General features: G+C 37.9%; 2 protein-coding genes across 3 annotated transcripts in view; one reads left to right on the top strand and one right to left on the bottom strand.

Annotated features, from left to right (window-relative positions):
• The first annotated feature begins 467 nt into the window (after positions 1–467).
• The window catches only part of CFH (complement factor H), a 27,708-nt gene continuing 4,243 nt past the window's right edge, over positions 468–23,932 (top strand). Inside the window, exons 1-18 of the mRNA XM_053949963.1 lie at positions 468–599; positions 4,270–4,455; positions 6,273–6,378; positions 7,084–7,160; positions 8,870–9,064; positions 11,255–11,425; positions 12,896–13,075; positions 14,515–14,715; positions 15,982–16,158; positions 16,515–16,691; positions 17,521–17,697; positions 17,854–18,027; positions 19,191–19,373; positions 20,031–20,213; positions 20,733–20,915; positions 22,115–22,294; positions 22,693–22,899; positions 23,563–23,739. Of these exons, the coding sequence (XP_053805938.1) occupies positions 539–599; positions 4,270–4,455; positions 6,273–6,378; positions 7,084–7,160; positions 8,870–9,064; positions 11,255–11,425; positions 12,896–13,075; positions 14,515–14,715; positions 15,982–16,158; positions 16,515–16,691; positions 17,521–17,697; positions 17,854–18,027; positions 19,191–19,373; positions 20,031–20,213; positions 20,733–20,915; positions 22,115–22,294; positions 22,693–22,899; positions 23,563–23,739 (2,995 nt within the window). The 5' untranslated portion in view covers positions 468–538. The remainder of the gene's footprint in view (positions 600–4,269; positions 4,456–6,272; positions 6,379–7,083; positions 7,161–8,869; positions 9,065–11,254; positions 11,426–12,895; positions 13,076–14,514; positions 14,716–15,981; positions 16,159–16,514; positions 16,692–17,520; positions 17,698–17,853; positions 18,028–19,190; positions 19,374–20,030; positions 20,214–20,732; positions 20,916–22,114; positions 22,295–22,692; positions 22,900–23,562; positions 23,740–23,932) is intronic.
• The window catches only part of LOC128791975 (coagulation factor XIII B chain-like), a 16,648-nt gene continuing 14,881 nt past the window's right edge, over positions 22,166–23,932 (bottom strand). Inside the window, exon 12 of one of the 2 annotated variants that reach the window (XM_053949966.1) lies at positions 22,166–22,253. The gene's annotated coding sequence lies outside the window, so the exon portion shown is untranslated. The remainder of the gene's footprint in view (positions 22,254–23,932) is intronic. The other variant, XR_008432258.1, reaches the window with a different exon arrangement.

The raw sequence follows: 23,932 nt of genomic DNA, 5'->3' as shown, positions 1-23,932 counted from the left end.
TTGCTGTGGGTAGTTGGTGATCTTCTGTAAGAACCAGTGAAGAAGCAGTGCCTGCTTTTTATTTTGACTGTTTGCAACATATATTTTGAATTATATGTGTAGAGAAGTTCATTTTTACACACAATTAACATGAATTTGTTTTCTAACTAAGCACACAGCACACAAGGAATTGCAAAATAATTTATTTGTACAACTTTTAGCTATCAAAAGACATAACCTTCTATGATCATAGAATATGGGGGGAAAAAAGTGTGATGTAGAAACGAGCAGACCACAGGGAAAGGAATGTGTCGACCTAATTTGCCAGGCATTTGTTTATTTATTCATTTAGCAAGGTTCAGAGAGGGGTTTAAAAAAAAAAAACACTTGTGTGTTGCAAGAGGTTTAGGGGAAGTGACTGCTGAAATCAGAGTATAAATGTTTTGCAAGGTCAGTCCATGGACCAGTTAAGTAAAAAAGCAGTGGAAATAACACAAAGGAATGAAAAAAAAGTAGGCTACAATACTGGATGTGTTTGCTGAGGTTGTGAATCTCTATAATGTCGTTCCTGGGCTATGCAGCTCTGCTCTTGTGTTGGATGCATTGTACTGCAGAAAGAGGTAAGCTTTAACTCCTCTCTTAGAGTCTATGTGAAGGTGGTAACTAAAGCAATATGCAAAGGCATTGTAGGTTTTTTCATGAACTTCTCACGATAATTGACATTTCTTCTGGCAGCATTTAGCACCTTTAGTATTTAGTGTCCTGTCATAGGATTACTTCCACCTATTTATTTTGCTGTTATTAATCTGTTGCCCAACTTTTCAAATGGTTTATATCACTATAAACTGGAGCCAGACAGCTAATTTTCTATTAATTATGTTTGCTAGTTATTCTAATATCTAAAACCAGGAAGCAGCTGGTAGATTAAAATAGAAATGTGCATTTATGAAATATTTTGTTTCTGTCTGGAATAACCTGTAAGGTGATCTGAGGAACATGAGTGATTACTACATTGACTGAAAATCTTCTAATATATCTATTGACTGACTGGTTTAGTCTAGGAAAGGAGATAAATATATACAGGTATGCTTTTTTCATGTTTAAAGAGGGAGCTATGTATCTTTTCAGAAACCGCTGATGTTTTCTGTTTCTCTGTTCAGTGTATTTTTCTTGGTTTGTGATTATATTAATTAGTATATCCTTAATTTTTTAATTTGTTTGCTTTATGTCTTAGTTTCTTGGCATAGAGTGTTGTGCAGAGGGTACTGTGTGGTTTTGAGCTAGTATGTCTTTGCCTGGCTCAGGATGGTTTTAATTCTAGTTGAAAGTTATGAAGACCTTATTAATCAAAAAGATCCAATGCATTTTACTTCAAAAAACTGAAAAATTAGGAAATTAAAGGAATGTCCTATCCTAATTAAATATAAATAAATGTTGCCTCAAAGCAATTAATAGTCTAATTTGTTTGCAAAGAAGTGCAGAAAAGTGCTGGAATTTGAAACTAAAGTTTGCCTGAATTTGCACTTTGTTTTCACAATGCTTTCTTTAGGTCAGGGAAAGAAATGTGAATTCAGCATAATTTGATTTATCCAGGACAACTATTACCATGGGTCATGCAGGATTCTTGTTTAAACTTCATGCTGAAAGTCTGTGAGAGTTGTGAAAAGTCTTCTGAGAGCTGGGTTTTGCACAAGGACTGAACGCCACTTGCACCTGGATTTGTAATTGTGCTTGTACTTTTTAGAACCTGCTACCAGCGTATTGTTGGCAAAAAAGCAGCTTGAGCTATTTCTAACTGAGGTCAAGTCACATGTAAATATTGAATGAGTAATTCCAGCTCTCCTGGTCTGTCAGTAAGGAATTTGAAGGTATCCATTCTGTGCATGCTTTTTAATATAGAAATAAAACCCTCCAGTATTGGTGAGTGCCTGATGGAATTAATATTGTTTTGAAATACAACCTGCCAGCAGATCTCTTCACCTCAAGCCACTAAGAAACTACATACATACATACATACATACATACATACATATATATATACATACACATACTCTGACACTTGATGGTAACACACAGTTTAACATCAGGGCAGGAGTGGGGAAGAGTTGACATAAAACATGAGACCCAGCAAATCTTAGTAATGGTGAAGAGACTAAGGAGATGATCTTTCATCACAGGGAGGGGGGGTTTAATGTAAGCAAGAAAGAGTTAAGAGGCTGCATGCTGCACAACAGACAATAAAAATACGATACAATTCAGAGGGAGGAATAGAGAAGCTGTCACTATACTCAATAACCTGTTTTTTAAAGTCTAGATTTCAGTGTGTGCTCTCAGCTTGCAAACTGAAAGTGCCAATTCAAACAAGGTATAATTAGAAATATGTGGAGTTAGAAACATTCTTTTTCTTGCCATTGAAAAGAACTTTTTGGGTAAACTAACAATTTTTAACACATTTGAAAGAACCAGCTAGAGGATTCCTGTTAATTTTGCTTATTCCTACATTTTGCAAAAAATGTTGTTAGAATTTGAATCTTTTTCTTGCTAAAAAAAGCCTCTCTTACATTTTTTAGAGCAGCCTAGTACCCTCTAGTGCACAGAAACAATAATTTTTATTCAGATGTAATCATTCATAGGAGGGAGAATATTATCAAAGTAATTGGAAAAAATGAGTGTGGGCACACTCTTCTTTAGCACTTCAGCAGTATTGTCAAAGCTTGTCTAATCCTTCTGGCTACTTGAAACAGCCAAACTAAAGTTATTGAAGCTCAGAATTAACATTATTTTCAAATTATACAGTTTCAAATTACATGCTTTTTTCTTTGCAACAAATCTTTTTTTTTTTTTCCATTTTTAAAACCATTTTATAAAATTATGCCTCTAATTTGGTCAGTACTCCCCTGACTGAAATGCAACAAATGACTTCTCAAGGGTGTGTAAACTCAAGTAAAACTCACTTTCCACACTTGGGGATTTCTAACACAAAGTGTGCAGATAAAATACACCTTTTTCCACAGCAGCTACTTAATAATGTGGTGTCTTCTCTGCAGTGCAATTCAGTGAGCTTGAACTCCACATCCCTCACATGAGGAAAGATCCCGAAGATTTTTCCCATTGTCCTATTCCCAGGCAGCACCTGGACAACCCATAGGAAGATTTCAGTGAGAATACTGCTCTTTTCTCAAACCTATGGCCTTACAGCTAAAGTGGGGAGAGGACATTTGTGCCAGGTCTCTGCTGAATAAAGCATCTACTGACCAAAGGATTTCTTTCCCTGGTGGACATTTCTTATCCCATTTACTTTCTATACAGAGATTGCATTCCTTTTCCAAGGCTTTATTCCTCAGGGCTTGTTTTATTTATTCCTGATGAATGCTCACCTTTAATGTTCAGATGGAAAACAGAGTTCCTTGCATTTAATTAGCTAGGCTGTTCAGACTCTGTTACTCTGTTCAGCTTCCAAAATGTGTACATTTTAGTCACCCAAGCACTGAAAATTAGTCACTGACGTTAGGGAAGTTATTTCTTGACAAAATCATTTAGTCTTTCATTAGCAGTTTTCCAGCATTTGCTTCTTTCCTCTTTTGTCTGACTTATTCTCAAGCTGTTGAGGAACTTCTTAATAAAATTAATTCAGGTTCATTTGTTGTAGTTCATATGGACGTGGCTGTACATTTCATGTGCACTAAAGAAGGCCCAGAAAGGTGCTTTTGGGCAAGAACTGTATAATAAGGAACTTGTAAGTAGCAAGAGGAAATAAGTTTTGGAATATCAGGTGATCTGAGCCTGGAGAGGAAGTTTAGGCAGTGTAAAGGTGATGAGAGAAGGCTTGGCAGAACTTAATCAAATGACATGTGAACTAATGTCAGTAAAGGTAGTGGTGGGTGGAGAAGAAAGCAGTTTGAAAGGAACCTCCAGAGTGCACAGAGTTGTTCTCTGTGGCAGTGGAAGGACAGGCCTGGAGCAGCTCCTGCAGATGGAAGGGCAGGAGGTGCCTGCGGTCAGAACCATGCACTGATCTCCTCTCAGGCTGCGTAAGTAAAATCTGTTTCATGAACCGTCACTGTCCTGGGTGGTTCCTTGGCACCTGGCTGTTCCTGTGTCCTTCTAAATCTCTAGTCACATTCCTACAAAATGTGGATCCTTGTCACTTTCCTGTTTTGTGCTGATTCAGTAGAAAACACGCTGATCACAAGTGGCCCCAGGATTTCTTGCTGCATTTCCTATTGCAAGATTGTTTTGGTGTTTGTAGTAGGTACTTCAGTCACCGATGTTTTTATTTAAAAATTTTAGCTTGTGAAGAACCTCCTCCTAGAAGGATAAAAGAAGTGCCTACTAAAAGATGGGACAACCCTCCCTATCCACATGGGACTCAAGCGACATACAATTGTCGGCCTGGATATATAAAAATTGGAAGAATTGCATTTCAGTGCATTGATGGAGCATGGAAGCAGCTGGCCCCAGTGACAGAATGCAGAAGTGAGTATTTATGCAAACTATCTGCAGACATTTGATCTGGCAGACCATATTCCTTGCCAGTGATATCAATGTGAAATTGTACCTTTGCTCGTAAATTACTTGTTTCTGCACTCTTTAAAATATCACCTTAAAAAGGACGCATACATAAAGGGAACTTTAAGTTTCTTTTCTCCAGATCAAAGGATTTATTTTTTTATTTACAGAAGATCTTATTCTAGACCAGCCTTATTAACCCAATTTACATTATTAAAATCAATTATTAAGCTCTTAGAAGCTTGCTTTCAAAAATTTTTAGTCTAAGCAGGATAAAGCACAAAACTAGTTTCTGAATGTGAGTCAAGAGACAGCTTATTCAACTGTTTCTATGAAAGATATCATTTCTTGCAAGTGGGAAATTATTTTTCCCTGCCTTTTCTTTTAAGCTGTATTTCACAATTAGGCTGAGAGCTGCTATTTATTATCTCTAGCATACTGTGCTGAGAGTTTTCTAGCATCTCACACCCTCATACAGAATTCATTACTGAAGAAATTGAAGTTTGTTATCATTAGTCAGTAGATACTTCTTTTCTGTAATAAATGAGCTTTAAACACAAAGGAATTTTTGAAACAAGGGGTTATGATTGTGTATCTAACATACAAAATTTTTACTAGTACAATATAAATATTTTATTTGAAATATAAATATAAGTCTTGGGTGTTGTTCAAACAGAGATTGATGCACACTGTGAGTAAGAATTATTAAGTCACTAATAGCTTTTTTTACAATTTTGACTTAGTCTCTGTCTCAGTGTTTAGATTTCGTTGTGTAACTAGTGAGGGAACACGGGCCTATCCAGAATTTGTTTTGCAGCATGTTTTAGCAAATGCTGCCACCCAGTGAGCAGCTGCTGCCACCGGCAAGGAGCCCGTGGGGACAGAGGAGGGGATGCTCTGCTCAGCCTGGGGGAACACGGTCCCTTGGCAGGACAGAAGACAGAAACATTGATCAGGAGTTTCCATTTTCTCTAAATTCCACTGCAGCAGGTTTAGGGCCTGCTCAAACACATCTTCGTTGGTAAAAGCAGAGGATGTTGTTAGGCCCCAAGAATTAAACTGCCTCGCTTGACAAGAATCAGGAAAGGTTTCTGCCAAGGAGGGGTAATAGGTTTCAGCTCTGCAGTTTATTTTGCAGTCCATGTTATGAGATCAGAAGATGAGTTGAGAGTGTTCATCTTTGCCATTCTTTTGGGAATCCAAGGCAAAGAGCTAGGGCCAGGCCAAAAGGAAAATCCTGTGGGGAGCTTTGAGCAGCAGGCACTAAGGACCAAAATTACTCCTGTGGCTTTAGGTCGCCTCACTTCACTCAGCACAATCCCCAGCAGACTGAGGAAATGTCATTTCTGATCATGAATGGGTTCTCTTCTGGAGGCTTTGGTGCCAATTATGTCACAAATTGTATGAAAATTGCCATAAATTTGTCATAAAACTGAATATGAGTTCAGCCTTTTTAAAAGACTAAAACATGCTAATTTGTTTTTTGGGGGTTGGTGGTTTTTTGGGGGGCTTTGTTGGTTTGGGGTTTGTTTTTTAGGTAGGTTGGTTTTGTTTGTTTGTTTGTTTGTTTTTAAATAAGCATACTGGAGTATGTTATCATTGAAAATTATGAAAATAGTGATAAAAAGGAAATGTTAATCAAACTTATGCTGAACATTTCTGAATTTTTGAAAGCCCCTAAAGATCCATACTCACTACTAATCACTGGAAAAATGCTGTCTTTCTCATTTTCACTTTCCTATGCATGGTATAAGTAAGGCTTTTTTCCTTTTATTTTCAACCAGATAAGCCCTGTGGACATCCTGGAGACACTGAGTTTGGTTTCTTTGAACTTACCAGTGGAAGTGAATTTGTTTTTGGTGCCAGAGTTGAGTACAGATGTAATGATGGGTAATACTCATTTAATTCAATATGGGAATTAACATAAGGTGTTAATTATACTGTCAGTTATACATTTGTTCTCTGCAATACAGCTTACTAATATTTAATGCTTGCTTATGTGTTGTAAAAAATGTTTGAAGAAAGACATTTCTGGCAGACTCACTAACGCGTCTTCACTGAATGCTTGAAAGAAATTCTCTATCCATCTTCTCCAGTGAAAACTGCAGCAAGTCAAATACATGGTATTGTGCCAGTGTCTGGATATTTTCCTCCTGAAAGGCAAATCATTTTTGGTACAGTGCTTTAGCCATGCTTTTGCAGTTCATATGTTTCTGGAATCTAGCCTGAGCTCCACAAAGAGTTCAAAAATCAATATTCTCCTTAATCCCTTCAGTTCCTCACTGTCATTTCAGAGTAGCTGTCCTTCCTCTGAGTGCATTTGTTATGTAGCCAAAGCTTGCTGTCTCTGTAGTGGAGAAGCCTTCTTCCTTATTCCTTCCTACTCTCTGATTTGATTTGATATTTTTCCATATGCAATTAAAAGAAAGCATGCAGGGAAAATGCAGGTAAAAAACTACTCAGTGCTGTTACATTTTGGTTTTACTATGCTGGAACGCCTGAAGCCATCTTCCTTTGCTTCAAAAACAGCAGCACTGTTGTTTCTGTCACATAACAAAACTGTATTTTAGCACTTTTTGCTTTTTATTTGGTAAGATACCAGATGCTCAGCCAAAGGAATTACCGTGAGTGTCAGGCAGATGGATGGAGCAATGACATCCCTCACTGTGAAGGTAAATGGAGTTTGACATTAAATTTTCTATTAAATTGTCTTTTTATCTGTCTGATACTATCTAAAATAGTCTGTGATTGCTTTACTAGTATTAATTCACCTATGTTTAAATTCAAGTTAGGGAGCAGAGAAGCTCTTACAGTGATGTCTTAGCTCCTTCAGTCCAATGAGCTTTTGTTAAGAGCCCTTCATAAAGCGGAGTCCTGTCACTTCCAGACTGGCTTAAAGCTCTGCCTCACCCAAAAGCCCTGACAGAGTAGCTGCCTGCAAAACATGGTTGCAAATGGCGTTTGGGATGATGAGTTTCTAACCAGTGTGAAGGCATGTGTGTTTTTTTAACTACTTTCCTCCTCCATCCTTGTGAACATCCTAAGTATTAAGATTTCGTTAGGGTCTCCCTATTAGCATACTAATGTGGAAGACATTCAGTAAGCAAGAGTGAGAGCAAGGAGGACACAGACATCAAGACTTAATAGACTGGATGGCTTAGATTATGGTTTTAGAAACCTTTTCACCAGTTCCAAGCCTGTATGATCATGAAAATAAGGTTCCTGCTCTTCACAGGGATCATTTTTAACTGCATTATTTTAACATATGTGTGTAGCAGTGACATTTTTGTTTGGGTTAAGCATCTGATGTCAGGAAAGGGTCTCTAAGAACAAATTTAAGCTGATATCTTGACTAGAGTTTGTTGCCTGTGGTTTAGTATTTCTGTGGATTTAGGTACTTTGCATTTAGTTTACTGGATTTTGAGGGCACTCAGATGTTGAGGTCTGTCTGCACTATATGGAACAAGGGTTTCCAACATTCTTTGTCATGTCTCACCAAGATACTTCAGTTTCAAAGTGCTCCTAAGTTTTTTCTGTCATGCTTGAGTTTTCACTGAAATAAAGAATTTGTAGAGTGTCCTAAATGTGAAGAACCCATGAGACAGAATATGAGCTCATGGAAAAGGCAGATGACTTTTAAAATGGCAAATGTCAGAGAGAAGTAGCTTTGGTAAACAAAACAGAGTCCACTTTTGTACCTGCTCAGTAATATCCATGTAAGCATCTAAGAATGAGCTTTGATAGTCATTTTCCCCCTTAGTAAGACATATCTGATGACATAAGTTAATTCTTTTTTTTTTTCCGCAGGTACATAATTGGGAGGTACAAGAGCTCTAATTCATGTCTGCCACTGTGTTTGTTTACTTTAGTAATATAATTGCTCTTACATCCTTAATTAGAATTTTTGTTAATAACTGAACTAGAATTAGAATTAGAATTTTAGTTAATAGAATTGAAATAGAATTTTAGTTAATAACTACACACTGTTGTAGGCAGTGTGCAATGCAGCACTGTTCCAGATAGCAAACTGTCCATAGCAAACTCAGTTTGGCACAACTTTAAACAAAGTCAACTGATTTTGGCAAATTTTAATGGTGTCAGTCAAGGCTTAGCTAACCATCCATAGAATGCAGGATCCTAGGATAATTTACATTGGGTGAGGTCATCTAATTCAGTGGATGCTCTGTCTTTTTGCTTAGGGCTTTGTATTACACTTGCTGCAAATGGTATCTCAATACATAGCTCGAGTGTATATTTTTTAAATGTGTAAGGAAATTACAGTGACTTTTCTGTATTTTAACTTTTTTTTGTGTGTCAGCTTATTTTACAGACTAGACCTCAAAATTACCTTTATTTTCCTTTCCTTGTTTTGTTTTTCTAGTGATAAAGTGTTTACCTGTACAAGAACCTGAAAATGGAAGGATAATTATGACTGGTGCATTTGAGCTAGGCCAAGAATATTCCTTTGGCCAGGTTGTAAATTTTGAATGTAATGCAAAACACAAGCTTGTTGGAGCCAAAGAAATTGTTTGCTCTGCTAATGGAGAATGGAGTAACAATGTGCCTCAGTGCAAAGGTAAAAAGGACACTCTTTACTGTGTGTCATTAAGAAGCTTTGTTCTCACAGACTCCTAAATTATGGTTACCATATGGGAAACCACAAAGTTTTCACTTTATCTCGCAGCAATTAAGCTTGGTTTGTCTGTAAACAATCTCCAGTGCATATATGAAAAAGTAGGATAAGAAAGAGAAATATAATCGTAATGGACACTAATATAAGGATAATAGACCATCTGTTTGTTCCATGTTTTTCCTACAAGCTACAAGTATGTTTTGCCAGGCTGCAGTCAAATTCTTTGCTATGTCTGCATAAGAGTCAACCACTTCAGTGTTGATTTAACCAAAGTAATCAGGAACAACTTTGAATCTGTGTGAACCAAGTTTAATTAACAAGTAAGATTTTAATTCTTAGGGTATATAGAATACAAAACAAAAACAAAAACAAGTTAGATTTTTCTTTCCTCACACTGATGTGTTTGGAAAAGTTTGAAGGTTCATGTTTAGTTTTTACAGAACCCCAGAATCAGTGAGGTGGTGTGGGACTTCTGAAGGTCTCTCAAAGCAATTAGCTGGGGCAAGTTGCTCAAAAACATGTTCAGTCAGCTTTTGATATCTCCAAGGATGGAGATCCACGGTTTCTCTGGGTAACCCACTGCAGTGGTTGAACTCTCTTTAGTAAAAATTTAGAAGTGACATTTCCTGTATTTCAATTGGTGCCTGTTGCTTCTCACTGTATGGCTGGTGGCCAGTGAGAATAAGAAAGGTCCAGTTCCATCATATTTGCTTATGCCTGCCCCACTGGAGCCAGGAATTGACTCATGTGAAAAAGACTGTCCCTCCTCCCCCAAGCCTTCTTTACTCCAAACTCACTTAAACCTCTCTCTATCTGTCAGTTTTTCCAAGTCCTTAATTATCTTCCTGTCCCTTACCGGAGCTGCTCCAGTATGTCCCGATCTTTCCTCTACTGGGAGTTCCAAACTGGAGAGATGTAGAGGGGCAGCATCACCTCCTTTGGCCTGCTGGCAGCACTTTTCCCAGGGGAGCCCAGGGTGGTTTTTTTTGCTGCAAAGGCCCATTGCTGGCCCCTGTCCAACTTGTCCATCAGGACCACCTACTTTTTTTTCTGCAAAACTGCTTTTCAACCAGTCAATCCCATGCTGCCCTGCCTGCAGCTGATACTGGTGGATGGGGTTATTCCTCCCAGTTCCTGAACAAAGAATGGATGGGATTGGATTGTCAGGGTACAAACATTTAAATATTCAGAACATCAAGTTTCTTAGATTAATTCTATGTTATTTGATCATGAAGTATGTGTTTAGAAGGGCAGAATACACATGTCAGGATGGCAAATACATTTATGGTTTGTTAACAATTCCAGTGCTGCGTTTTGCTGCTTTGAAACCCCTATTTATTGTATTTTGTACAGCATGAAGTGGAATTAAACATTTATGGTTGTAACATTTCCAGAATATCGTGAATTTCATTAAACAATGACAGTTCCTGTGAGCTATATTTAATTTTAAACACAAAGTAAATTTAGTAAAAGAATCCAAGACAACTCTGTGGTGTCCTGTTCTGTGACCTAGGAAACAAAACTTTTAATATCTTCTGACTTTATTAATGCATTTTTAGGAAACTGCAAGATTTTGGTGATTTTATTTGGTTTGGCAAGGAACTGGGAACATTGATGTTCTTTTATAGATATTAAGCATTCTAGTGTCAATTTTCCAGATACATTTTCTCTTTTTGATGTCATGATTTAACTAATAACCTACTGGCTCTGAGAGCACATTAGGTTTGTTGGAAATTACAAAGAAATTATCTGAAAAATAGAAAATCCTAAATTTCAGCTAGCCTAGTGTCTTATTTTGGAATGTCTTCTGCCTTATCTCTTGATTCTAAGTCCAATAAAGTCCAAAGTTCTGAAATCTGTCTCATGAACCAATTTGCCATTGAAGCTGTGCTACACGACATTACACCACCTGGAACCTAGAATCAAGTACGTGCTCAAATAAGTTCCAAACAGCTTCCAAATGGCAAAGTTTTTGTGAATTCAAATTAACCCCCCTACACCCCCTCAAAAAAAAAAAAAAACCAAAAAAAAAAACAAACCAAACAAAAAAAACCCTAAATTTTATTGTCACAGAAATTTATTCTTAACAAATAAAAATTAAAATACCTGGATTTTTGTCTGTTTCAATTTCAGAAATTATCTGTGCTGTGCCAGAAATCCCTAATGGATATGTCCGTTCTCCAAGGGAGGCTTACAAGGAAAATGAACTAATGCAGTTTTTCTGTAAAGAAGGATACAAATATGGGAACAGAGCAGATGCACTGTGCACTGAATCGGGATGGAATCCACCTCCCTATTGCGCTGGTCAGTCTTGCCTAAAGTGGTTTTCCACTTTAGTTGGGTTTGGAAGTAATTTTAGGGATTAATAAATTCATTCATGACAAAATAAATCCATCCACATCCAATATCTATGAAGACTGTAAGGATTAAGTACTGAGGAGACCAAAGAACTGGATAAGAGTTTTCCATGAAGAGCAGTAGCAAAACCAGAATCTTATTGTGAATCTCTACAAATTAATATATATACAATGCTAAAACTCTCTATTTGTTTTTAACTCTCAAATGCCTTCTGAGCAGTTCATGTGACAAATCCATAATTCCTGAGGCTAGTCCTGTTTGACATCAGTCCTCTGGGTCATGGATTTTACTTTAGTTTCATTCAATTACAGCACTTAAAGGCTGTATTTAAATCTCCGAATATGCATGTCATATCCCAACTGGAACAGTTTGATGACATTTTGGGGAATTTATCAGTGCCTTGAATTTTCTTCAAGAAATTGCCAAAATCTTGAAACTGGAAAAAAAATGTTGGCAACAGGGCAACATGATAGGATTTTATGCACCACCCACCTTCCTGGGACCTCTTCCAGAAAGACTCCTTTAGAAATAAAGACTTGTTGTCAGTCTGGGGCCCACTCAGTTTTTGACCTTTCTGATTCAAGATTAGTAATGTTATTAATTAATATGCATTGCCTACAGTTTAACAACATACTGCTTTTGAGGAGTGCCAAACAAAATATTCTTCTAGACACTCGTATGCTGGGCCCTGGTACTTGGGGTGTACTCAGATAGTCGTTCTGGATCCTACTGGGCTTATCACTGGACCTAGAGGATTCAGCAGGGCATGCATGAAAACTGATTCACCCACCCTCACTCCACAGCAGCACCAACCTGCAGTTACCTTAAAGTCATCCCCTCCCAGCCCTGAGGGTGTTGGTGATGTTTTCTGAACTGGAAGAAGACACAAAAAAGCCCCAAAAGACAGACTCTGATTTATAAATCTGTTAGCCTGACTTCTCTGGGCATGAAGATATCTTGAGTTTTTTGTAATAAGACTCTTGACCTTTTTCAGTTGTTGAAATACTTCCAGTGTCAGAGAAGGATACTAATCTTAATCACACAACCTTTGAATGATCAGTTCCTAGTCAAGTATAATTATTTCTGCATTTAGGACCTGCCAGTGAAACTGCCCTCCTTTGGGACAGTGTCCCTAAACGAGCCCAGGAAAACCCAGCTGCAGATCTACAGGAAAAAATTAGGTTCGGTTTGATGGCTTCCACTTCTCTCTCTAACCATTCTCTTTGCAATTAAGTTTTAATCTTCTAATTAACATAAAATCAGTAACAGCTGTCACTCTTCTCTTACAGAACCATACATTCCTAAGAAACCTCTTTTTAACAATTTTATGCACTTATGGCCAATATACTATGAAAACAAGAACTTATGCAATAAATTTAAACATATTATTCTTTTTTTTTCCTGTTTTTTATTTAGAAATTGTATGCTCTCCTCCAGTAATTTCCTCTGGGAACTTTAGACCTCAAAAAGACAAGTACAGAGTGGGTAATACAATCACAGTAGAGTGTGATGATGGGTATCATTTCAAAGTGATGACTGGCAGAACCACAGCTGAATGCACCAAGAATGGCTGGGTGCCTGATCCAGCTTGTGTCCGTAAGTAGCTCTCATGAATAAAGTTACAATGTGGAATTGTTGGAAGTATCTCAGAGAAAAGAAGTTAAGAGCAAAATTTGAGGAGCATTAGATATGTCAGTTGCTTATTTTTTCTTTGTACTGTAAAGATTAATTTGATGGTTTAGAAAAATCACCTATAAAAACAATGGTGTAATCCACATTTCCATTGTGTTTATTAACACACGTATTACATCTTACTGTATTTGTAAATCTGTTAAAATGTGCTATAGTCAGCTCACTGTCAGGAAGGTTTGGGCTCCACCTGAGGAATAGCATCCCAGTCAGGATTAGAGGACAGGGGGAGTTTAAAGTAGCCAAACCACAGGTAATGATTGGAAGATACCTTACCTTGTAGTATCACAGCTCTAGATTTTTACTTGTAATTTGATGTTACGGACAGTCACAGGATTTTATCTATTTTATAGCCTATCACATAACAAAGCACGGTATTCTTGATGGTTAATGAGATCTTTCTTAAACTTCCCATAAGTGCAATGGTAGCTTTGCCCAGTAGGCAGAGTATAAAAAAATTAAATATATAAATTAGCAGGTAGTTTCATAATTTAACACTCTTTCATCCTTGGTCACTGAAAATAAAACTTTGAATGTGAGAGAAACCCTGATTAAATCAGTCTTGTAAAGGAAGCTTTGGATGATTAGAGCTATTTCTGGAACATGCTCTTTCAGTATCTGAGTTAATGTTTTCTCTGTATCAGTTGGGTTCTAAAATTCAGGTGTCATTCTGAGCCCACTTCAGTCATTATTGAATGGTCTGCTCTGCCCTGGCATGTAGGCTCTGGGTCAGAACATTTCGGAAGGAACCTGGGTAAACTTGAATGGAAGCTTCTGAGAATCTACTCCTTCTATCCTGGACTTTTCCCTGGAAAGGGTTAGTTCTTTTGTGGAACTAAGAGAGGAAAATTAAAATGCTCCAGCTTTAAAATAAAAACAAAAATAGCCAGGAAGAGCTTTTGGTGCAGGAGCCCAACATTTATAAATGGAGTTGGCAGGAGTCATCTCAATTTTAACAGTTCACAGTTCAGTTTCTATATCTGAGCCAGATGACTGGGTTCCCTTTGTGGTCAGAATAGTAAATTTAATCAAGACCCTCTACAGTGTCATCTCACTGAACAAATGAGTTCTAACATTTGGTCTCACAAATCACCCTCAGGAGTCTGCTGAGAGTGCTGGCTGGATTTCTGTTGGTTGCAATGGAATTGAGGGAAGTAACACAGCTATAGGCAAAGACCCAGGAACAGAGCTTGGTTGTTCCTGCACTCCTTACCATCTGCCAGGGTGTGCAGATCTGGTTCTATCCATTTCTGAAAATACTCAGATGATGAAGCTGAATCTGAATTGTGTCCTGAGCTTTTTATCGTGCACGTGTTGATACTGTTGCTGTTCCATTCTGTTTCAAGGGAAACCGTGTGACTACCCACTTATAGAAAATGGCAGATTAAGTTCTGCATATGAGAACCAGAGGAACTTTTACTTTCCAAAAAGATTTGGACAGACTGTAGATTACTACTGCCTCGATGGCTATTCAACCCCCACTGGATATTTCTGGGTTCGAATTACCTGTTCTGAAAGGGGCTGGTTTCCAGAGCCAAAATGCCTGAGTAAGTATATTTCCACTATATACTCAATTCTGGTTTAATTATCAAAGATCTGTGCAGCAGAACTTGTTCTGATGGAACACAAAACAGTTGCTGAAAGTCAAGCTGCTTTAGGTGACCCCTGGAACTGCACCCAGACTGTCTTCCTATTTGCAGAGCACAAAGTGTCACCTGGGGACACTGAAATTAAGCTTTTGGATTTTGAAGATTGTTTACTCCTGAAAATATTCGTAAGAGTAAGAAATATATAGTAAACCTTCCTCTTCTGGGTTACATGAAAGCATGTACTTTCACCTGCACCACAGCTGCACAACAGAGTTCCTACTCTATGTAAATATATTCTCCTTTCTGAGTTCCTACTCTATGTAAATATATTCTCCTTTCTGTGGCTTGGGCACTTTGGCACTTAGTCTTCATCTTCTCTGAGAGTCATTGCCTGGTCCCTTTGGAAGACTAAATTTTAGAGCTGAAAAGGTGTCACGCTTTTGCAGTAAGCTGAAATGGATCATGGTAACAGCAAGAGAACCAGATACACTGACTCAGACTTAAAAGTAATTGGAATTAAAATTAATCTACAGCAGCGAGATGAGGCCTCCTCTCACACATCTTCAGTCACAGCAAAGTTCCTGCCTACTGGTAGGGCACAAAAGTGGATTACAAAAGGTTGCTCTTTCCTTGTTGCTCTCAGTGGAGTGGTGCTCAGTGCAGGAAATGAGAGGAGCCCTGCCTGGAGGAAAGGCACTCAGATAACACAGTATAACATTTTTTCAGCCATCTGCCTTACATCTGGGCTCTTGGGGACAGGAGGCCTTAGAGCCAGCATGCTAAGCTGTTGCTAAAATCTCTAGAGCTGGTTTGAAAGGCTGCTACACTTCCACAGAGGTGATAAAATCTCCTGGAGACAAATGCTGGAGTTCACTCTGGGCATACACCAACATTTTAGAGACATACCAGACCAAACTGATGTGAGAAGCACTGAAGTGAGCCAAGCTTGCTTGTGAACAATAGGTAAGAGATTTTTGGTTACTAGGCCACCTCATATTGTTTTATGTAGTGACTTCCACTTCTGATCTTGTGGTCCATTAATCACAAGGCACTCAGACAAATCATTCTTTCATTCAAATTTGCACACCAGTGTCTTTTTGTGATACAAGGCTACAGAAAGGTGCTTGGAGGCCTGTTTGTTAGTAAAGCTTCTTAAGGATTAATTTCCCTCAGTTCTTGCTGTAGAAATTTCTGTGGTTAAATGTACTTTCCTCCCTTCTTTAGAAAAATGTTTCATCAGCGAGCTGGAAAATGGTTATTTTCCATACCGCGGCTGGAACGATTTTTTCAAGGAAGGTGAGAGAGTCACATATGTCTGCCATAACAACTACCAGGCTCAGCATGAAGAGGTCACATGCACAAGCAATGGCTGGGCACCTCCTCCAAGATGTACCCGTAAAAGTGAGTGTGCTTGTATTTTGCTGAGGTTTCTATCTTAAATGATTTGCTGTAGCAGTAATTTCTGAAAATGAAGACTCTCCTTCACAGAATGATTTAGCAGTAAAGAGTTTAACAGACTACAAAAGATTTCTCTCAGAATATAGGACTGAAACCTCCAACCAAGACTTCCATTCATTTAAACAACATATTAAGCATTATGTATTAACAATGTATGGAATTAAAAATGTATTCAATTGACCATGTATTAAACAATTTTCTGAATCCTACTGCTACTTCTATTGTTATCCTTCTGCTCTGATTTTTATGCATGTAGTTTAGCAGTGCTTTACTTGGAAGAAATCTTGTCTCTCTTTCAGAAAAGTGCCAGGATATCACTTTTGAGAATGGCTATTTGAACTCGGATAGGAGAACATTCAATTTAAAAGAGAAGATCCTGTATAAATGTTATGCTGGATTTGTGACTCCAGAAGGACAAGAAACAGGACACATACAGTGCCAAGAGAGTGGCTGGACTCCACCTCCAAAGTGCATCAGTGAGTAGCTAAATGTTTCAGAGCTCCCTGTCATTGTCACCAGTGTGTCCTGTGGACATGGTGTTCTCTGGCCTCAGAGATTTGTCACCTTGATTTGTAGAGGTTTCTTACTGGGCAGGCTGATCCTCCAGAGATTAACCTCTCTCAGGCTCCAAGAAATAGAGAGAAAATGTAAAGGATCTTTTTGGATCTTTTTAGAACTGAGTTAATGGTAATCACTGACCTCTTCAGTGGTTCTTACCTGATACATGGTACATTTGGCCAAATTTACTCCCAATTTATAAAGCAATGTCTGTGAACCAAGGCATTCCACCAAGAACTTTATTTAAATGTGACCAAAAACGAGACAAGATTCATTATTTCAAAGTTCCTTCCTCTCCTGAACACAGGTGTCATACAGTAAGAGACTTAATCTTGTATTGTTATATGTTGGTCATAATATTGACCAACTTCAGCTGCTATTTTATCTTGTCCTTTTATTTCAGACTGCCTTTACGTATGATTTTTTGGCTTTTTTCTGACTCACAACTGATCATGGGAACAGCAGTACAAACCATTTGCTGTGACACCTAAATTAATAATAATGATAATACTGATAATGATAATAATATGTAGCAAAAGGAAATAATTTAATCTAAGGAAGAAATATTTACCTTAAATATTACTTTTAGACAAATTTTGGAAGATTAATACAATGGATAATATGTGAATATGCTGCATATTCTACAATAATATTCTGATATTATTGATGTTTCAAATACAGGGATGATGCTTCCAAAGGGTAGTGTTCCTGAATAACTAAATACACTAACTTTGTTTTATTCTACAGAATCATGTAAAGCACCAGGGGACATTTTGATTCACCACACAAAAAAAACTGTGTTCATGCCTGAAGATACAATTGAGTATTCATGTTTGGAGGGATATAAAACTACAAATGACATGCCAACTGATATCACAATGTGTGGCAAAAATGGAGAATGGAGTCCAGAACCCCAGTGTCATGGTGAATAGTTTTGTGATTGCTAATCAGTGTCACTCTCTGTATACACTCTGTGAACTTTTTTTCTTTAAGCCTTCCTTTGGTTTTGTTCTAACCAGTAGCATTTCATGTACTTTCTGTAGGCTGTCCACTATACATTAAAATATTTTTTCTCCATAGAAATTGAATGTGCACTGCTGTCATTGAGCAATGGAGATTTCTCTCCCAAAGAGGGTAAATACCACAGTGGAGCTGTTGTGAAATTTACCTGTGCAAGAAACTACATAAGGGTGGGACCTGCCTCTACTCAGTGCTACCACTTTGGATGGTTTCCATCACCACCAGTGTGTCAAGGTAATTCTGCAATACTGAAACTGAGCTGGTAAATGGCTTGAACAAAATATTAATCAGGTTATTGACTTTAATGTTTGAAAATTTGTTCACAGCTTCATAAATCATGTGCAGTATGGCAATGATTAATTTGAGTAGTGTCCTCTCTTACTATATTCCAAAGGTCCTAGATACCCATCAGATATTGCATCCTGTGCTCTTTTTTTTCTGATCACATGAAATTGAAGGGAAAAAAACTGTTTTGGCGGTTACACAGAGCTGGACCCAAAAAAAAAAGAAACCCAGTGAAGGATTTTCCTCTGAAATTCTTAGTTTCATATAGTAGGATGAATACATTCATACTGAAGGAAAAATATGTATCCCTGTACTTAGCATTCTTAACTTAGTACACAACTTCCTGGCATCTGAGAACTTCTTGTGCTGGTGCTGAGCCCTCTTATGAAGTGCATTGGCTTTCACAAAGCTTGAGAGAAAAAAGGAACCTCCCTTTCTTCCCACTCAGTCACTATTTTGTTGACTTTTACTCTGTCATCCTTCTTTTTGCTCACACTCTTTTGCATTTAAAAACAAGTCTATTTCATATATTTGACTCTAGCTCAGGAACATTCTAAGCTCCCTTAATAGGAGTTCCACTCACTGCATCAAAAGTAAATTCCTTTAATATACAGTGTGTGGGGGGGGGGGGGCTTTTGCTTTGGTTTTGGGTTTTTTTTTTTTGCTGGGTCATTTTTAGGATATAGGTTATTCCTTGCAGAATTGTCAATTTTCTTATTTTCTTGTAAGAATACTGAAGTTACTATTCTTGTAATTTTATTTTTGGTGGGTTTTTTTTTTTGTTTTTTTGGTTTTTTTTTTGTTTTTTGTTTTTTGTTTTTCTCTTAAAACTGTGTTAGTTTTATAACCATTTTTCTCAGAGCAGGCATTGACAGTGCATAGAAGTGAGAAACAAGAGAACAAGAGTGATCCTGGTCACATGTATGTGCTTGTGATCTCCAGCCCAGCACAAATCCATATATTCAAAGGCATAAATCAATGACCTGTTTAACCTGTTCCACTGATTTTCCTTCACTTTAATTGATACATTCAATTTGTTTTATGTTGTACTTAACATATAACTGTGGTGGAAATACTGAGTTCAGAGCATAGACTTGATCTCTTGATTTCAGTGAGTGTCAAAGGCTGTGGACCTCCCCCTGAAATTCCCAATGGAAGTATTGTTGATGGCTCTGTGGAACAGTACCAGCACGGGGACAGAAAGCAATATGAATGTAACGGCGATTTTAAGTTGGTTGGATCAAAGGAAATAGAATGTATTGATGGACAGTGGTCATCTCTTCCCTCTTGCATTGGTAATCTACACAGCACTTACTTCTGAGAAGTCTGTAATTCTCTGAAGGCTATTACCTCATAGATATTTTCACAATTAAAAATATGTATTTGCAGATGTAATGTTCTGTTCAAAGTAATAAAATAAATTTGCATGACAAGCCATTACCTTGTGCTGTCACTACTGCTGCAGTAATGCCAGCGCAAAGCAGGAAGTGCAGTTCTCACAGAGAGGTGACAGCTCTGCAGTCCTGTAAGAGACCTTACAATGGTTTTCAGTTCTTGTAATAATCCTGACTGAAAGGGCACATTACAAATGTGCAGGTGTAAGATCAATTTTAATTTTGGCTGATCAGAATCAGTGATTCAGGTGACTTGAATTAATTGAAGTTTTCCTCAATTTTTATGGCTTATGTACCAACAGTCTGGGAACGTACTGTCAAGTGAAACTACCTGTGGATCATGCCAGTGTTGGAAAAAGAAGGGAAAAGACAGAAAAGCAATTTAGAAAACTGGCTAAAAGATATACGTACCCCAGCCGTGTTGAAATTTAGTTGCTACAATTAATGGGTGTAGGTTTGGTTCACCAAATGCAAATATAGTTATTTTTATTTAAGTTTTTTCAGCTATTGATCTGTGATTCCTGTATTATTGTGGAATGCCTCTGCTCTTTTCAACAGAAGACAAAGTGCCCTGTCAATCACCTTCCTCTATCCCAAATGTTGTTCTGCATCAGGCAGACCAGGACCAGTATTCACATGGAGATGAAGTAACTTGTGGATGTAAACCAGGCTCTGACAATACTGAGGAAATGAAAATAAAATGTCTTAATGGAGAATGGAAGCCTTTACCTGTTTGTGCTGGTAATCTGTTTCCATAATACTTCAGATGTGAGTGCAACATAGTTGTATACAAAATTTGACTACAAAATGGACTTCAGCCATCAGTATGTAGCAAGATATGCTATAGTTTACTGCATCAAAACTGAGTGGTTTTAATTTACTCCTTTTAAATGGAAGTATCCTTCATCCTGGAAAGACTCTGCACCTAGAGCTTTGTAAAGGGAAGAAAATAGGCACTTGCCCAGTGGTTAAAGTCAATTATTAAAAGGAATTAAAAGTAATGTTAATAGTCACAATGTGTTACGTTTGTCCCACCCTAACCACTTTTATGTGGATTAGTCCTTGTCACAGAGTCACAGAATGAATAAGGTTGGAAGGGACCACAGTGGGTCATCTGGTCCAACCTCCCTGCTCAAGCACCCACCCAGTAAAGTTCTTCCTCAGATTCACATGGAACTTCTGTACAACTGATGACATCTTCATCAGTATATATTGTCAGATCTAAATCTATTTTTTAAGCTTTTTAATTTTTTTTTTCAGATGCATCCCCTCAATGTGTGATTCCAGAGTATGTTGTGCTGGTGCGCTCTGGCCGGTCTCCCATGTCAAGAAGGAGGACTGGGTTCCATAAAGTTATACATTATAAATGTACATCAAATGATGAAAATGTTAAACAGGCAACTTGTGTGTCTGGGAGATGGACACCAGAGATTGCATGTACAGGTATGTTCTTACATTTGCACCATTTCTTTTGATGCAGGCATGATAAATACTCATTATTAAGGATTCTTAGCATTGCTGTGTGACTAGGCTGAAGTAGAAGTGTTTACTTGATCATATGCTAAAGGGTAGTTGTGGCCATCATTGGAGCAGTTAACTAGGTTTAGAGATACTTCAGTAAGGCAGACTTAATGCTCTCTACTCTGACAATTGGAATGGCTGTCACTGGTGCTTCCGATGTGAAAAAAGATGCAATGATAAATTCAAGCTCAATTCTTCAAAAGGGCTTTACCCTGATGCAAAACAGAGAGCACATAGCTCGAGCTCCAGTCAAAGTTCCTTTATTTCCTCTAAGCCTTCAAAGTTTTTCTAGTCTATTTTTTTTCCTCTGTTTTTCCAATTGCTTCCTAGTGAAACTATGAGAAAAAAACTGAGTTGGCCAGTGAAAAAGCACAGACCCAGAGGAGGCTCTCCATATGTAACACACACCAGAAGTCTGGTCACACACCAGTCTTCAGGGCTGCAGAACAGGATATTGTCTGTAGAAAGCGTGATTGTAAAACAACCATTGCCTCAGTCCTTGCTTTGGTTATACCAGATTTATGGGAAATGATGCCTGAAAGTGGGAAAAATATGGCAATCACTGTCCCTACCTTAGTTTTCTAGAACCACTAGAAGCAAGAAACCAAGCTCTGGATGACTCCTCATATCTCTGTCCTCATTCTAGATCTACCTCATTCTCTCCCTTTTTCTTTCCTTTGGCAAAAAGAGTCCTTCATTCTTGGAGTGGAAATATTTTAGCCTATTTTTTTCTTTTCATTTAGCTCTGTCAGCTTAGTCTGAAGGAAAAACAAAACTCCAGACATTGGTTCAGTTTTCCTAAAATAGTTCATTATAGAGAGAGGAACAGGAAAAGCACACAAGAGTGTGCAGCTGTGTGAGAAAGGAGGGACTACAAGAAACTCCATCTTAGCTTGGTGTAGACAGCTGTGACTGTCTTTTCCATGACTCTGAAAGCATATGAGCAGCTGAAGGCAGCTCTGCTGTTTTTGAAGCAGAACAAAATGATCATAGTATTAATTAAAGCTCGAGATAGCTATTGGAGTTCTCTAGCACTCAGTTCTCAGTTGTTTATGTTGTAATTTCTGCTGAACTGCTACACTTTCTTTTTGTTCTATTGTAACATGACTATGTGTCCTTAGTTGAGGAGAGTGTGTGCCCACCTCCACCTCAGGTGCCTGGTGCTCAGCAGACAACAGTAGGAAGAAACTTCAGGAATGGGAGTAAAGCATCTTTTTCATGTCCTGACGGTTTCGAGCTCATCGGTACAAAGGAAATAACCTGTATAGAAGGGAAATGGCAATCACCACCTTACTGTGTGGGTCAGTACTGGCATTTTTTTTTTCCATCTTTTTGTTATGAATATCTGTGTTGCTCATTTGCAGTCATCACGAGCAGTAGGCTGCTGTTACTTACCTAAGATTACCATGGACAGGGAACTGTAGGAAAGCAGTAGAACATAAGTTGCTAAATAGGGTGCAAATAACTGCAGTCTTTTCGTTTACACAGACTTATCTGAGATGGTCTATACAATTTTCAGGTAGTTCCTCAAGAGCTGTGTGCTTATTTCTTTTGTTTAGTATATTGCATAACAGAGTCTCAGTTTTGACTGGGGGCCTTAAACAATGTCCTGTATTCTGTAAATTATTTATTACTTAGTTACAGTTGCAATACTGATTGTCTTGCATTACTGTTTATCTGTGCTGTGTATGTTTTTTAGAAAGACCATGTTTCCCACCAAAATCTGTAGAATGTGCTGATGCTCCCAGGCTGGAAAATCCAAACTTAAGAATTGAAAGAGAAGGGAAAATAATTTATCTGCCTGGTGCTAGATTTAAGTATGTTTCTCATTCTGGATACACATTAAATGGATCAACAGAGATAAATTGCACTATGGGAAATTGGACTGCAGCTCCATCATGCTTGGGTAATATCAAAAATTACTTTTTTTTTTTAAGTGCATTTAGCAATGAAATGGAAGGAATTTTAAACTAGAGGTTGATCAGTAAAAGTGTATTTTTCTACTCTATATTTTGCTGTGGAATCTTATCTTCCATCATGGATGTCTTCAGAACAATCCTGATTGGATGCAAAACTGACTTTCTTAATGCAGCTTAGTTTTTAAATATTCCTTCATATTCTTGTAGTCTTTGTTCAGTTCGTACCTCTGCCAGATGAGTCCTAGGCATATCCTTATGATCCAAGGATCTCTTTTCTACAGAGTTCACTGGTGACTTAAAGTTGCTATGGTGCCTCAGGGATGGAAATCACATCAATGTAGCAAGGGACAAAAAGCCTCGAGTAAAACTTTCTGGCATGTTTAGAAACAGAATTTGAGCAGCTGAAATCTGTATATTTGGGGGAATGTCTTATTTAATTTTCTGTATACATTTTATACCTTTATTTACACATATATACCTTTTATACATTTATTACCTAACTATAATGATATAATTATGTAATCCACTGTTAGCAGATGACTATGCTGATGTTAGAAATAGCTCTCTAAAGCACCTGTTTGATAGAAAAAGTACACTTCTTCAATGTGTATCACAGTAGCACAAGCATCAGATTTCTGTTATCTTTTCAGAAATGTCATGTGGAAGTGTTCCAAAAGTTGCCAATGCTCAATTTGAAGGCAGACAGAAGAAATCTTATCAGCCTGGTGAAACAGTTCAATACCAGTGTGATTCGGGGTTCCTGACTGTTGGTTCCCTTGAAATTATCTGCAGGAAGGGAAACTGGACAGCACCACCCTTTTGTGAAGGTATAGGTTCTACTTCCAAGTAGTCAATGATGCTTCTTAGCCTTTCATGTTGTGAATTAAAATAATTTTTACTTGGGCATGCAGGCCAATAAAGCCAGCGAGGGACTTGCTTTGAATGGGCTGCTAACACACCTATTTTTCTGGCTTCTGGGAAACAACAAGCAGGGTAGATCAGCAAAGCAATCATGTCCCT

Source organism: Vidua chalybeata, chromosome 9 (assembly GCF_026979565.1).
Source record: "Vidua chalybeata isolate OUT-0048 chromosome 9, bVidCha1 merged haplotype, whole genome shotgun sequence".
In the NCBI taxonomy this organism is placed as follows: domain Eukaryota; kingdom Metazoa; phylum Chordata; class Aves; order Passeriformes; family Viduidae; genus Vidua; species Vidua chalybeata.
This window is presented reverse-complemented; position numbering and strand designations above follow the sequence as displayed.